This window comes from Eublepharis macularius, chromosome 2 (assembly GCF_028583425.1).
Source record: "Eublepharis macularius isolate TG4126 chromosome 2, MPM_Emac_v1.0, whole genome shotgun sequence".
Lineage (NCBI taxonomy): Eukaryota > Metazoa > Chordata > Lepidosauria > Squamata > Eublepharidae > Eublepharis > Eublepharis macularius.
Genome location: NC_072791.1, coordinates 121,029,972 through 121,044,444, shown reverse-complemented (window position 1 = coordinate 121,044,444; position 14,473 = coordinate 121,029,972). Strand labels below are relative to the sequence as shown.

Sequence of the window (14,473 nt, the reverse complement as noted above, 5' to 3'; positions counted from 1 at the left end):
ATCTCCCCCTTAATGGTAAAGTCACTTCTCTCCTCCATTTACAACACCACCCTTTAGAAATTCTCAAACTGCCACAGTTCTCCTTTCACATCCCATTTTTTCTCTAAATATTGTTTCAATTTCCCCCAATCAGCAATATATTGTCCTAGGTCAAGATCTTTAAGCTTCCTTGTCATTTTGTCCATTTCTGCCATGTACAGCAATTTATAAATCCAGTCTTCTATAGTTCGTATTTCTTGTACTTTCCACTTCTGCGCGTACAAAAGTCTTGCCGCTGTAGTCATGTAAAATAGCAATGTTCTATACTGCATTGGAACAACTTCCATCCCCAAGTTCAGTAGCAACAATTCTGGGTTCTTATTTATTTGAATTTGTAAAATCTCATTAATTACTTCAGTTATATCTCCCCAATATTGCTTAGCTACTTCACAAGTCCACCACATATGGTACAATGATCCTTCATGCTTTTTGCATTTCCAGCCTTTGTCTGACATATTCATATCCCCTAGCGCAATTTTCTTTGGTGTTAAGTACCATCTATAGATCATTTTGTATACATTCTCTTTAATATTCGTACAAGTTGAAATCTTCAATGTATTTTTCCACAGGTGTTCCCACGCCTCCATTGTTATTTCTTTATGAAAATTTATTGCCCACTTCACCATCTGGATTTTAACTGTTTCATCCTCCGTATGCCATTTCAGAAGTAGTTTATAAATCTTAGATATTTCTTTCTTGCCTTCTTGTAGCATCACTTCTTCTAGTTCAGAATTTTCCATTCTTATACCTCCTTTTAAGCAGTCCGAGTTATAAAGATCTCTGATCTGTCTATATTGAAACCATCCATAACAAGGAGACAACTCTTCTTCTGTTTTTATTCTTAGCATTGAATGTTGTACTTGTGTTATCTCCTTGTAGGTTAGACGTTGCTGCTCATTGTCGACAGTTCTCGGATCTATTACTTCATACGGAACCACCCATGAAGGAATTCCATCTTCCATGTAAACCTTATATTTTTTCCAGACTGTGAAGAGGCTTCTCCGAATATAATGGTGCAAAAACATCGAGTCCGCTTTTACTTTATCATACCACATGTATGCATGCCATCCAAATATTTTTTTTATGTCCCTCCAAGGCCAGCAATTTACGATTCTTTAACGTTATCCAATATTTTAACCATACCAGACATATTGCTTCATAATATAGTCTTATATTGGGCAGTTGCAAGCCACCTCCTTGCAACACAACCCACTTTGGAGGTAAAGGCGGGGTGTGTGCGCGTGACAAGCCTACAACATGGGGAAGGGGAAAGAGAAGGAGAAACCTTTTCCATATTCTCCTTAAGAAACCAGTGATGAACAACACTAATTTGAAAATCCCATTCATATATTTATGCTTGATGGTAATTCAATTGGTAATTCACAGTCAACAAGCATTCTATTATCTTATTATTAATTATGTGAAATTTAATTTTAAAAAAATGAGATGCCAAGTAATATACTTTTTGTATAGTATCTACATATTAGGAGCTTTATAAATAATCATTACCTACATGCAAACTTGATTAAAACCTGAGTGCAAATATATCTAGGATCAGGGTATAGATCAACTTATATTAAAGTACTTGAACAATTTGTTTGCTGATGAGGGAGCCACTAATTTCTTACACAGTACACATATGTGCATGTTTGCAAAATAGACACTAATGATTTACATGTAACAGTGTATGTCGACCAATACTCAAACATGAAATATCACATATGAAATAGCCTTTATGATTTTTGTAGCACAAAAACCTCCCTTAAAAAAAAGAGTTTTCATTGATAGAGCAGACATCCTGCTCCCCAATATCCATAAATATATTTTCTATAGATTTTTATTATGTTTCACCTCTTTCCTGTTCAGCAGCTTCACTGAGGTCAGGGAGTTTAAGTCCTACTAAATTTTGATTCCGCATCAATATGTGCTCCTAATGAGGAAAACAGAATTATTTCTTAGTTGCTTAATGTGAAACAGCTTTTTCAACAACAGTATAAATTAATACAAGCTCACTGTACATATGTATTATGTTGAAAGACCCAACTGTAATAGTTATAGGATTTAATAACAAAAGCAGGGCTTTTTTTCAGCTGGAACGCGAGGGAACGGAGTTCCGGAACCTCTTGAAAATGGTCACATGGCTGGTGGCCCCGCCCTCTGATCTCCAGACAGAGGGGAGTTTAGATTGCCCTCCGCGCGAGGGCAATCTAAACTCCCCTCTGTCTGGAGATCAGGGGCCAGGGCCACCAGCCATGTGACCATTTTCTCCAAGGGCAACCCACTGAGTTCCACCACCTCTTTTCCCAGAAAAAAAACCCTGAACAAAAGTTTCATCAATTGTTAAGCTTTTGATTTTCTGTGAATGCTGACAACATCTGTTAACTTGTTCTTGTTTACTTTTTCTTTTTTGAATGTAATGTTATTGAAAAGTTTTAAAAACTGATACAAATTTAAAAAGGAGGGGGGAAACCATAAAAAGAGCACAACAAAAGAGGAAAAACCCCAAAAAGACATATAGGAAAAACTTTCGATTTTCTCTACAACAAATATTGACATAGTTACAAAATTCACAATTGTACTCTTGTTAACTTCTCATTTTTCTATAGTCTTTTCCCCCCTCTTATGCTTCAAAACCACAGATCATCAGTTCATTTTTTCAGTTTCACGCAGAAAGTCAATAAGGGGTTTCCAACTTGTTATAAACATAGATAGTGTCTTCTCTCTAATCAAAGCCATAAGTTTAGCCAGACTCCATTATCCTCACAATCTACTCCTCTATTGTAGACAATAGCGGACTCTTCCATTTTTGAGCATATAATAACCTTGCCACCGTCATCATATATAGAAACAGAATACCATGTCTATTTTCCAGCTGTCTATCCATTAGTCCCAACAAAAATGCTTCTGGCTTAAATTATATATTAATCTTCAACAAATTCTGAATTATCATATGGATCTGTATCCAAATTTTTTTGGCTTTGTCACAAGTCCACCAGAGGTGATAAAATGTCCCTTCACAATGATCACATTTCCAACATTTATTTGGAATATTTTTATAAATTTTAGCTAGTTTTTCTGGAGACATATATCAATGATATATCATTTAATAAAAATTCTCTTTAAGCATAGAACTCAGAGTAAATTTCAAATTCTTCATCCATATACTCTCCCATTATTTCAGTTGTATAAAATGTTTAGCCCACTTTATCATAGAGTCTTTCACTCATTCTTCTTCTGTCTCAAATCTCAAGAGGAGTTTATACATTTTAGCAATAACATGATCATCATTTGTATAGAATTCTATTTCAAATTCAGATTTCTTTTTATTTTAAATCTATTTTAAATCTTTCTAACAATTGTGAATAAGAACCTGTCCTTGTTTTCAACCATTCATTTGCCAAACAAATTAAGAGAATTTGCTAGCCTCTCTAGGTATTTGTCGCTAACCCATTACACTTCAGCACTAATATGTTTAGATAAGGAAGCCCAAACTAAGTGTTAGAGCAGGAAATCCATGTACTGGAAGAGACATTCTGAAAGCACCAGAGTACAGCAATATAAAGTGGGAGAAGGGAGTTGGGTTTTGTCTCCAGTATCTGAGCAGTCTGTCTTTTTAACGATTCCACATACCAAAATTTTAGACATGAATGGGAGGCATGTGTGTAGAAATATGTGAATATCCCCCATCCCACCTTTACAACATCTTCTCTTTCTTTCCTTAGAGGCCTTATCCACTGTATTTATTTATTTATGCTATTATGTTATTTATGTTATGAGACTTGAGGCAGGTTATGCAGTGAAGTTCAATATGATCAGCAGCTGAGTCATTCAGTAAACAATGCAATAGGGTATGGATAGCAGAAATTTGAAAAACAGGCAGAGCTGTAAACAATGCTGAAACAAAGCATAAACAATTTGGCATGACATATTAAACAATGCGGAAACTACCCAGTAGGAGCATACTAACAGCAACAGAAAATACGAAGTAGTAGAGTCTACAGTCCCTATCCCTTTTCCAAAGCACCTCCATCAGTCATTTTCTTACAGCACAACCCTATTGCCTATTTTAAGAAGCCTTCCTGAATAATTCTGTTTTGCATAGTTTGCAGAAAGCCAGGAGAATGGGAGCTTACCTAATATCCTCAGGCAGACCATTAAATAAAGTTGGGGCTGCCACCGAGAATGCATATATATGGGCAATTGTTGATTCCTCCATGTGCATGGTGGTATCAGAAGAAGTCCCTGTTCAGATGAGTGAAGTTGCCATGGCAGAGCATAGGGAGAGAGGTGGTTTCACAGGTATGGGGGACCAAGGTCATGAAGGGCTTTGTCTGTGATAGACAAAACCTTGAACTGAGGTTAGTAACTAATGGGTAGCCAATGGAATGACCGCAGAATGGGAATAATACGCATGTTCCACCTAGCTCTTAATCAAGATTAGAGATGGGCATGAACTGGGAAAAAACCCGAACCATGTGGTTCGTGGTTTGTCAAATTTCACAAACCACAAATCACAAACTTTTACGAACCTGCCCCTGGTTCGTGAACCGGTTTGTTTGGTTCGTGAAAACGTCACATCTGTGTCAGCAGAAGGTCACTTCCGGGTCAGCAGAAGGTCTGCATGAAGTCCATCCCCTGTTGCCTAGGAAACTGATTGATTGTCACCAGGCTGTCTGCAGTGATGAACCAAAAAACGAACCAAACAAACCAACCTAAAAGTTCGTGGCGGTTTGTCAGATATGGGATCTGACGAACTGCGGTTCGCAAACCACGAACCGGCCTGGTTCATGTTTAATTTTGGTTCATATTTCGGTTTGTGCCCATCTCTAAGCAAGATGCAGCATTCTGTACTGACTGGAATCTCCAAGTTGACTTTGAGGGGAGATCTATGCAGAATGCATTACAGTAGTCCAGACTCAATTTTACTATGACATGGATCCAGGTGGCCAGATTGGCTGTGTCAAGATATACAAGGGGCATCTTCCAGACAAGAAGGATTTTTTTTGCAATTGCATTAACTTGCTTCTGTATTAGCAGTGCTGAATCCAGGCTCTTAACTGAGTCTGCAATGGCCAACTGAACTGAACTGAAAGTGGGACTATCTCTGTTTCCCAACCAGCATCACTTCCATCTTGTCTGGGTTCAGTTTCAATTTGTTCACTTTCAGCTATTTGACCACAGTAGTCAAGCAGCAGCTTAAAATCTCTACAACATCACCAGGGGATTTTGATAAAGAGATATAGAGCTGAGTATCATCCACATATTGATGACATCCAATTCCAAAGCTATGAATGATTTATCCTAAAGGCTTTACACAGTGTTTAAATAACATGGGGAATATGATTGTGCTCTGAGGAATTCACAAGGTAATTCCCATACTGAATTTTTATTACTGAAAACCACCTTCCTTTGTTATATTTCTTACTAAATGCTTATTTTCGTTCTATGCCTCCTCCTTCCTCCAGCACTTACTGCACAGCTAGACAATGGGGATGCAGCCACTGCTGCCACCAGCTGCCTTGTAAAGCAGGGGTGGGGCTGGTACAGATAGGAAGAGAGTCTCTTTCCCTTTCCTGGTTTCCTGCCTGACAACATAGCCTGTTTATCATCTGTGTAGAATTTCACAGGTCTGGAGGCATCTGTAATTAGGTAGTGCCCCTCCCCCAGCAAAGATTCATCTTCTTCATTTGGCTCCTAGTCATCCAACAAATGTTGGATCAGGATTGGAAAAAAAGTGCTTCTCTGCTACCTTAGCAATAGCACAACACAGAAGTAGGGTCTAAACTTTGGTCATCTTCTGCTTGACATTTTCCTCCATCATTCTGCACACAGATCATTTGGCATATAATGATCATCCAGTTGTTTCAAGATAATTTTTGTGATATTGATGTGTCCTGCCCTGGGAAAGTAGTATTAGAAAGAGCAAGAAACTGGACACAAAAGTGCATGAATAGCAGAAACAAAGAAATATTTAAGATAAGATTTGTTGATATATCCTGAGGAAGGAAAGGGAGTTTTGGATCGGAAGAAGTCTCCTTAGAGAGAAAAATAGGTTATTTCATTCCCAAATATTACATTGATCTGACAGGACAGTTCATCAGCTTCTTCCTGTTTATATAGCATGTACTTTATCTGAGACTGAAATACTTATGTATTTTTCATCCACCTTTATGCTTTGTGGGTTGGGTGAAGGAGGGGGATTTCTATTAAACTAAAGCTATTCACTTTCTAGGGCTATTTTTCTGAAAACCTAATACAATAGTTGCAGCATTGCTCCATTCTAATTAAAATACTAAAATTATACATTTAATAAGATACACATCGTTATTTTAGAAACTTTATTTACAGGTCGGTTCAAATAAGGATACCAGGTTACCAGAGGATGTGGCCACAGCGCAGAGCTACACAATGCACTCTGCTTGGTATACTAAAGGAGCTTCCTGAACTGTGGACACAGACATTAAAGAATCACTTTTTTAACAATATAAGAATAAATTATGTCTAGCCTTCATGACTGAGGAAAAAGCATCTTCTTCCCTTTAAGTTTACCTCTCTAAAGCGCTGAGATGGAATGTGTGTGTGAGGATTTCCCATGATGTATTACTATGGCAGAATGATGTTATAACAATCTATTGAAACAATATACTAGGTCCCAATTTTCATTTTTAAAAAAGTTTCTAGTCATTTTCCTCGTGAAGTTACAAGGCAACCTGCAGGCCGAACGTTTCATCTAATAACTTCCCAAAGAAAAGGGCTAAAAAACTAGGTTTTAAAAAAAAGAAAGTTAGGAACTGGTAGATTTTTGTAATAGATCATTATAGCATTATTGTGCTAGGGCAATCTATGAAGTCTTGATTTTTTCAAAACAAAACCTTCTTTGCAAAACAAAACCTTCTGGTATAGGGAGAAGAAATGATGGCTGAGGCAAAGAATGGGGAAACTGTTGTGTAGGTGCTTTGTTACCACCACAAATGCCTCTGCATTCACAGCAGCCACAAGAGCTTTGTGGAGAATCATCTCTGTGTGGAAGCAGCCTTATTTTACTACAACATGACCCACTGCTCATCATCAGATAGGATAAAAAGAACATACTCTTTACTTACCTCTCTAAGTTTTGTTAATTTCTGCATCCGAACAGGTTGCACTTGTATTTGGAGGTCTTTAAACGCTGATGGTTTAGTCAATGAGCTACTGGACTTATTCATAATGGCAATGTTTTTATCATAACCAGATGGTTGTTTAAAAGGTGCCTTTTCCATATTACCAGGTTCTACATGATCCCATGATATTGCTCGTAGTAGAGGAGGGCGTGTAACAGATGTATTAAGTTCTGTTTTACAAGTAACTTTTGAATCCTTCAGTAGTGGTACTATAACGTTTAGCTTTGGATCTACTGTAGCCATCCCTGGTCCTTGTAACTTGCCTTGAAAAGGAAAGTCTTTTTCTTTTGTAATTTTAAGGAATGGTTTTCCAAGTTCATGTTCACAAGTATTTGTGCTGCTATTAAGAGACACTTTGCCAACATCACCAACGAAAGTGCAAGATGTGGACAGATTATCCATAAGTTTATGTGGATCAAAGTTCTCTTTTTGTTCAGAAAGTTTCTCTTTTGGGTTTTCAAAGCTAGTTAGGTGAGGAAGCAATCTTCCCTGAGAAAGTTTTCTTTGATCATTCTGTTTTCGATCATTTAGTCCTTTCGTAGCATTCTGAAATAAAAGAAAACTTGTTAAAGAAATAGTAGTGTCTTAACAGATTCTTCCCTGCAAGTGTTGAAACTTCTCCATTGTTATGGCAAAGATGATTTTGGGAATATACATTTACTAAGGCAACATAAGTTAATGCCTTACCTTTTTTCAAATCCGGTTCTCTGAAGAATAAGTTACATACAAATATATGTTTTGTTTATCTCTTACAAAAAACTAAACATAATTATGAATGGATGCCTTCATCCTTCTACAGCAATGCCCCATCAACATTTGAGCTCTTTCCAATGCTCTCCTGGCAAGGAAGGGGCACACTGCTCTGTTTGATTAAACAAATAGAGGACCACCAGGCTCCCTCGGGCATCAAGCCACCTCTGTCCCATTCTGTTTCTACAACTGTGCTGCTTGCTTCTATTGCTCTAAATGAAAATCATGGGATAACTGTATAAGCCCCAATGGGGGATATAAAAAAGAAAAAAACCAAAAAAGTGTAGGTTTACATGATCCCATGATATTGCTCGTACTAGAGAAGGGCATGTACCAGATGTATTAAGTTCTGTTTTACAAGAAACTTTAGGTTTACAGGAAAACTAAAGATACACATTATAAGGATTGTTAAAATACTAAAACTGTTACATTTTTCAGGTATACAGCAGAAACAAATTCAGAAATATTTCCTCTCTCCAACCTAATCATCTTATTGAGTTATATAATCAGGTTAGATTAAAACAAAAATATTTATCACTACAAATTATAAAATATTTAATATTATATATTAAAATAATACTACAACAATGATATTACTATACCTTATGATTACTTGTTTAAAAAAAACCCCAATACATTTAAAATATTTTCAGACGGTGTGAAATAGTGCTGTTTTGCAACTATAACTGATTAAATATAAGATTACATCATATTTCGGTTATTAATACTGATTATGCTAAGATTATCAATTAAATGATGTATATATCTATTTAATTAACTCTATAACTTGATCTTAAGGCAATTTCTATTTCCATAATTTCCATAATTCCATATCAGAGTTAGATTGCATCACTTATATCCCATCCTTTTTTGTAGTAAGAATAATAAGTTTCCCAGTTCTTTTCAAAATCTTTGATCGGTCTTTTGTTCATATAATTATAATATATAATATATAATAATATATATTATATAATTATATATATATATAATTCATTAATTTGGCTGTTAGTGCATATTCTGCCATTTTATATTCCCCATTTTCTCTGATTGGACATTCTGCTTTCCATTTGGTTGCCGCTGCTAATCTGGCCGCTGTCAACATATATAAGCAATTAATGTAGTGTCCTTTCAACATTATCTGGCAAAAATACCTAACAACATAGCAGGGGCAATCTTTAAAGCAATTATCAATATAAAGCCTTAGCATACAATAGTCTTCCTGGCTTGGCCTCTGATCACTGTGGCTCAGTCTACCCTATATGGCAAAAAGAAAGGCAATGCGGTGCTCCTGGCTGGTGGCAATAGCTGCTGCAGTAGGGGGTCGTGAATTGCCTCCCTGGAGGAGGGAGAGTCAGCAGCGCTTTCCTGGCCATCCGGGATCGCTGCGAGGGGCAGAGTCAGAGGCCTCATAAGGCCGTTCCACCCCTCAGTGCTGCAGTTGCACCTCATGCTCTGCTTGAGAGGGAGTGCTTTCTTTACTCTCCTCTAGCCAGCACGAGAGCAGAGATAGGACAGCAGTGTCCTTGGTTCTGGCAATTTCGACAACGAGCTCCAGGAGCACTTGAGTGGTGGAATGGTGTCAAGCGTCAGGAGGCATCCCAACATTTGTTGAGTTTGCCATGGTGGCTCTTTAAACCTGCTGCTTTGAGCTGCAATCACCCCTTCCCTCCAGTGAGATATTCGTGCCTTTTCTGGTGCTGCCCATAGAGGCATTGCATCGTTTGTTGAGTTTGCTGCAGTGGCTGTTTGAGCCTGTGGCTCTGAGCCTGCGACCACCCCCTCCCCTCCAGCAGGATACTTGCGTCTTTCTGGCGCAAGTATCCCATAGCTGCACTGCATCTGGCATCTGGGGACTTACACTGAAGTCACGAATGGGTTCGGGGGAGTTGGGTGGTGGGCCTTTCTCCCACACCTGGGGCGGCCTGGCATTTTTTTGTGCCTCATAGGGAGTCAAATTGTGAGCCCTGCTGGTGAGGCCTATTGACCCAGTGGAAGATAAGGTCTTTGGGGGCTGGGGCCCTAGCTCACCTACCTGCCTTAGTAAGGCCCGGCTGCCATTTTGATAAGGTGGCTGCCATTTTGGCATGTACTGGCAGCCATTTTATGGAGCCCGGGGCTGCTTGTGTGTGTGTGGGGGGTAGCATTGAGGCTACTGCCTGACAGCTTTTGCCCATGTAGGGCCCTGGGCCGTTAGATTTATATCACCGCTCTGGGTGGTACTAATGTGTCTAGAAGAGTAGTATATAAGCCCAGTTGTTATTATTGACTGGTTGTGTGAATAAGCTAACAATGCCCCCCAAGAAGGGAGCTGGGCCCTCTAAGGGCAAACAACCAGCAAAGAGGCCTATTTCCAGGTGGCCTCCAGTAGCCCTGTTGTCATCAGATGATGACAACTTAGGACCAAGGCAGCATAAAATCTTACTACAGTTGGCAGCCTTAGAATGGGTGAAGGGCATGAAAGGTTCTGTTTTTTGGGGGGGGGCAAAGAGGAAGAGGCCTGAATGGTTTACTTCTAGTGCTCTTTTGTCTCACATTGCTGTCCTCGAGGGTCCATCTGACTCGGGTGGAGCATCTGGTGCAATTGGTGGTGAGGTCCAAGAAACCAAAAGGGGGGGGGGGAGAGAAGAGAAGGAATCCCCCACGGGAAACTACAAACACTTCAGCCACTAAATAACTATGTCAAAGTGTATTTTAAAGTGCAAGTGCTACATTTCATCTTTCACAACCCTACATAAATTCATTTTTCACAATTAATTCATAAATACAAAAATATTCATGCCAGTGTTGTTCACAATGATTCATACAAATAAGAACATTCCCAGTAGTATTCTCTACCTATGCAACACTCAAAGAAAATCGAGCGCTATAACAGTCCGGGTGTAATAAAGTCCATTTTAAACAGAAATCCTTGTAGACGTGTCTTTCTTCTTTATTTCATCTATTTCCTCCGAATAAGCATAGATGTAACCAAGCAGATGGAAGGCTCTCCGTCACGCCCGATCTGGGGCCAGCTACAACCAAGAGATTTCATGCCCACTTCCTCAGGAGCGTGCTCAACTACATTCAGGAGAAAAGTTCACAGCTCATACACTCCGGAACGGCAGCGATTCTTTTTCTTGCCCCAGATCGAGCGTGACGGAGAGCCTTCCATCTGCTTGGTTACATAAAGAGGATGTGGACAAGTAGGACAAGGAGTGGCTTAATAGTAACATAACATTCGATTTATATACCGCCCTTCAGGACAACTTAATGCCCGCTCAGAGCAGTTTACAAAGTATGTCATTATTATCCCCACAACAATAATCACCTTGTGAGATGGGTAGGGCTGAGAGAGCTCCAGAGAGCCGTGACTAGCCCAAAGTCACCCAGCTAGCTTCAAGTGGAGGAGTGGGGAATCAAACCCGGCTCTCCAGATTACAGTCCTGCGCTCTTAACCACTACACCAAACTGCAAGGTTGATTGCACGTGGGCCAACTGGCTGCCAGGTTTCTTAATTTATGCAGGAGTCATTGCCTATGCGCAGCTCTGGTGGGTGGCGCCTCTGTTTCAGTACATAGACTTAGTGTACAGGGGTATTCGGACTTCGCCGGTGCAGCTTGGTTGTAATATGACAAAGAATTTCGAATGCATGCTGCCCTTAACCCTGCCCTGCCCTGGGATCAAGTTCACCAGCAGCTTTGGCTGCAGGTGATGTCCCCAACACAGCTCAATGCAATGAACAGCTCAAAGTGGCCACTTGGTGCATCGGACTTCCACATCAACTGGCACTCACCCTTTGGTAGAGCAGTCTGCCCAGACACATATGCTTTGTTGGGAGCTTGCCTCACAGGGGGTATGCTCCAGGGAGTCTTGCCAGTTCCACCATGCATGCCCAATTTGTGCAGGTCCTCACATCTTTACAGCATGTAGGTGTCAAGGACAGGGCAGAAAGCATGGAGCAGACAGGGTGGGGGCTGCCCACTTGTAGGTGGGCAAAGGGGCTTTGCCACAAGACTGATATGGGCTGGTTAATGCATATGTTCTGTTGCCTCGTTGTTGTGTTTTTTCCTTAGGTGTGGTTGATGGTGGACTGGCAAGGACCTGTAGACGTGGAGATTTGTGGCCTGTCGAGTCATTCACTTGAGATGAATGAACTCTTGTTGAGACTTTACCTGTTGTTGCAGATTTAGAACCTACAGCTTCTTCATAGTGGGTGCTTTAGAAGCTGAGGATTCCTAGGATATTACTCCAGTGTTCCTCACCGGGCGTGTGCAAGAAGCTTGGAATATATTTTGTTTTGGGCCCAAGGCTCCAAGCCGAGGGTGTACATGAAATCCAAGGCTTCCCTTGAATGTGTGCAAGAAGTTTGGAATGTGGTTGTTTGGGGCCCATGGTCTTATGCCTGAGTGTGCTGGCTCTCCAAGGCATCCATGCCTGTGGTGCAGGAAGCTTGTGGTGCAGGAAGCATGCTCCCTGCCTATGGTGCATAAGGAACTTGGAAGCTGAGCAGAGGGCTAGGCAAAGGCCATAGAATTTGCTGACCTCTACTGAGGGGATAGAAGAAACAACATTTTGGATGATATGTGGCAAGGGGTTAGTGGCTTTAAGCCATCTGTGGGGTGCTTAGGCCTAAGCAGAAGCTTGGTCTTAGCTGTGGCAGGTTAGAAGTTGGGGGAAATGAGCAGGCCAGTGACCACCCTTAGCCTATAACCATTGGTAGGGAATTGGGGTCTGTCAGGAGTAGCTGGCTGCTTTACAGCCCAGTTGCGAGGACAGATGCCCTGGTGGGGAACCCCTAGGCAAGCTAGTCCTCCCCTAGCTTTACAGCTGGGTGGGGGAGCTTTAAGGGGGTGAACTACTTTGCCTGGCCAGGCAGGATCCTATCCATATGATGGATGGCTCACACTCGGGGCAGTGGGTGGCTCGCCTAGACAGGTCAGGGCAGAGGTCCAGGAGTGACCCCAGGGCCTGACCTGTACCACTAGTTAGGCCCTTGCCATGTTGACAGATATATTGATGTAATATTAATTAAGTGGCCCTTTAGTTCCCAATACTTGTATCTGCCTCTTCATTCTGACTGAGAGGCAACTCCCGGCCAACGACAACAGCTGCTGTGGCCGGGGTGTGTGATTTGTCTCCCTAGAGGAGGGAGAGGCAGAGGCGCTTTCGTGGCACTCTGTGATGTGGCAGCAATCCATGATCGCAGTGGGGGTGGAACCAGAGGCCTCATAAGGCCACTCTCCCCATCGGTGCTGCAGTTGTGCCTCATGCTCAGCCCACTGACCTCACTCTATTTGTATTTTTGTACAGACCAAGGAGACTTTGTAGAGTTGGATTCCACCCCCCACCCCAGTTTGAAATGTGGTTGAGCATGTCAGTGCTCAGCTCACCCACCTCACTCTATTTCAGTGCAAGCTTAGCTGGTTGCCATTTTCGGGGCCAGGTAGAAATTTCCCCCCCTTTTCCTTCAATTGGCACTCCACATCTCTGCAAAACCTCCCCCATCACATTGAAATTCAGGGACTGGTTGAGTTGGAGGGGCTTGTAAATCTGGTTGCAAAGGGCTCAAGGCAGCTTAAAAGATGTTTAGCACATCAGCACTCCTCCTTCCAATTAACATCACAATGTAAAGAAGAGTCAGTGCAAATTTATTTACCTAAAACAGCTCCCAGCCTAGGTGGCCTCCAGCATCTCATAAGACAAATATTTTAAAAGACTGCTGCAATGGGTTCCAGGGTCCAATCTCCCTGAAACTTGGGGGGGGGGGGTTGTGAGAAGACAGGTAAGAGTAGACCCCCTGCAAATGTGGTGCATTTTGCTTTCAAAATGCCACCCCCAGCAACCTAGAAAGACCCCTTTTTTCCCCATAGGGAATAATGAAGATTGGAGGAGGATAGAGGCACCTTCTTTGGGGGAGCTATAGAATGGCCTCCAAAGTCCAATCTCCCTAAAACCTGGGGGGACTTGAGAGGATGGGTAGGAGTAGGCCCCCTGAAATTTTTGTGCATTTAGTTTGCAAAATACTGCCCCCAGCCGCCTAGAAACCCACCTTGTTTTTCCCCATAGAGAATAATGGTGTTTGGAGGCGGATGGGGCACCTTCTTTGGGGGCCATAACATGGCCCTTCGAAGTCCAATCTTTCTGAAACTTGGGTAGTCATGAGAGGAGAGTTAGGAGATGGTCCCCAGCAACTTTGGTGTGACTTGGTAAGAAAATGCCTCCCCCAGGCCCCTGGAGATCCGAGAACAGCATTTCCCATTGGAAACAATGGGTGAATACCTAATTAAACCGAAGCAGTTTAAATACCCGAACCAGGTTTTTCCCGGTAAACCTGAAGTGGGAAACCTGAATTTTTTACTGGTGCACATCCCTACTTGTGTCTGCCTCTTCATTCTGACTGGGGGAGCGGGGGGCAAAGTGTCTTATCTCCTTGATAGGCCCTTGAATGTCACATTAGGCTTTGGAAGAGGTGCATTTCCTGCCTAGTTGGGAGGGAGGGTGAATCTGGGAAGACTTGGATGCTGAGCAGGACACACAGAGAAGCA

The 14,473-nt window shown here is 41.5% G+C and overlaps 1 protein-coding gene across 1 annotated transcript in view; it reads right to left on the bottom strand.

Moving 5' to 3' along the window:
- Positions 1-14,473, bottom strand: part of IRAG1 (inositol 1,4,5-triphosphate receptor associated 1) — a 152,985-nt gene that overhangs the window by 36,868 nt on the left and 101,644 nt on the right. The window contains exons 20-21 of the mRNA XM_054969988.1: positions 7,143-7,745; positions 1,891-1,969 (exon numbers count right to left, since the gene is read on the bottom strand). Coding sequence (XP_054825963.1) covers positions 1,891-1,969; positions 7,143-7,745 — 682 coding nt within the window. The remainder of the gene's footprint in view (positions 1-1,890; positions 1,970-7,142; positions 7,746-14,473) is intronic.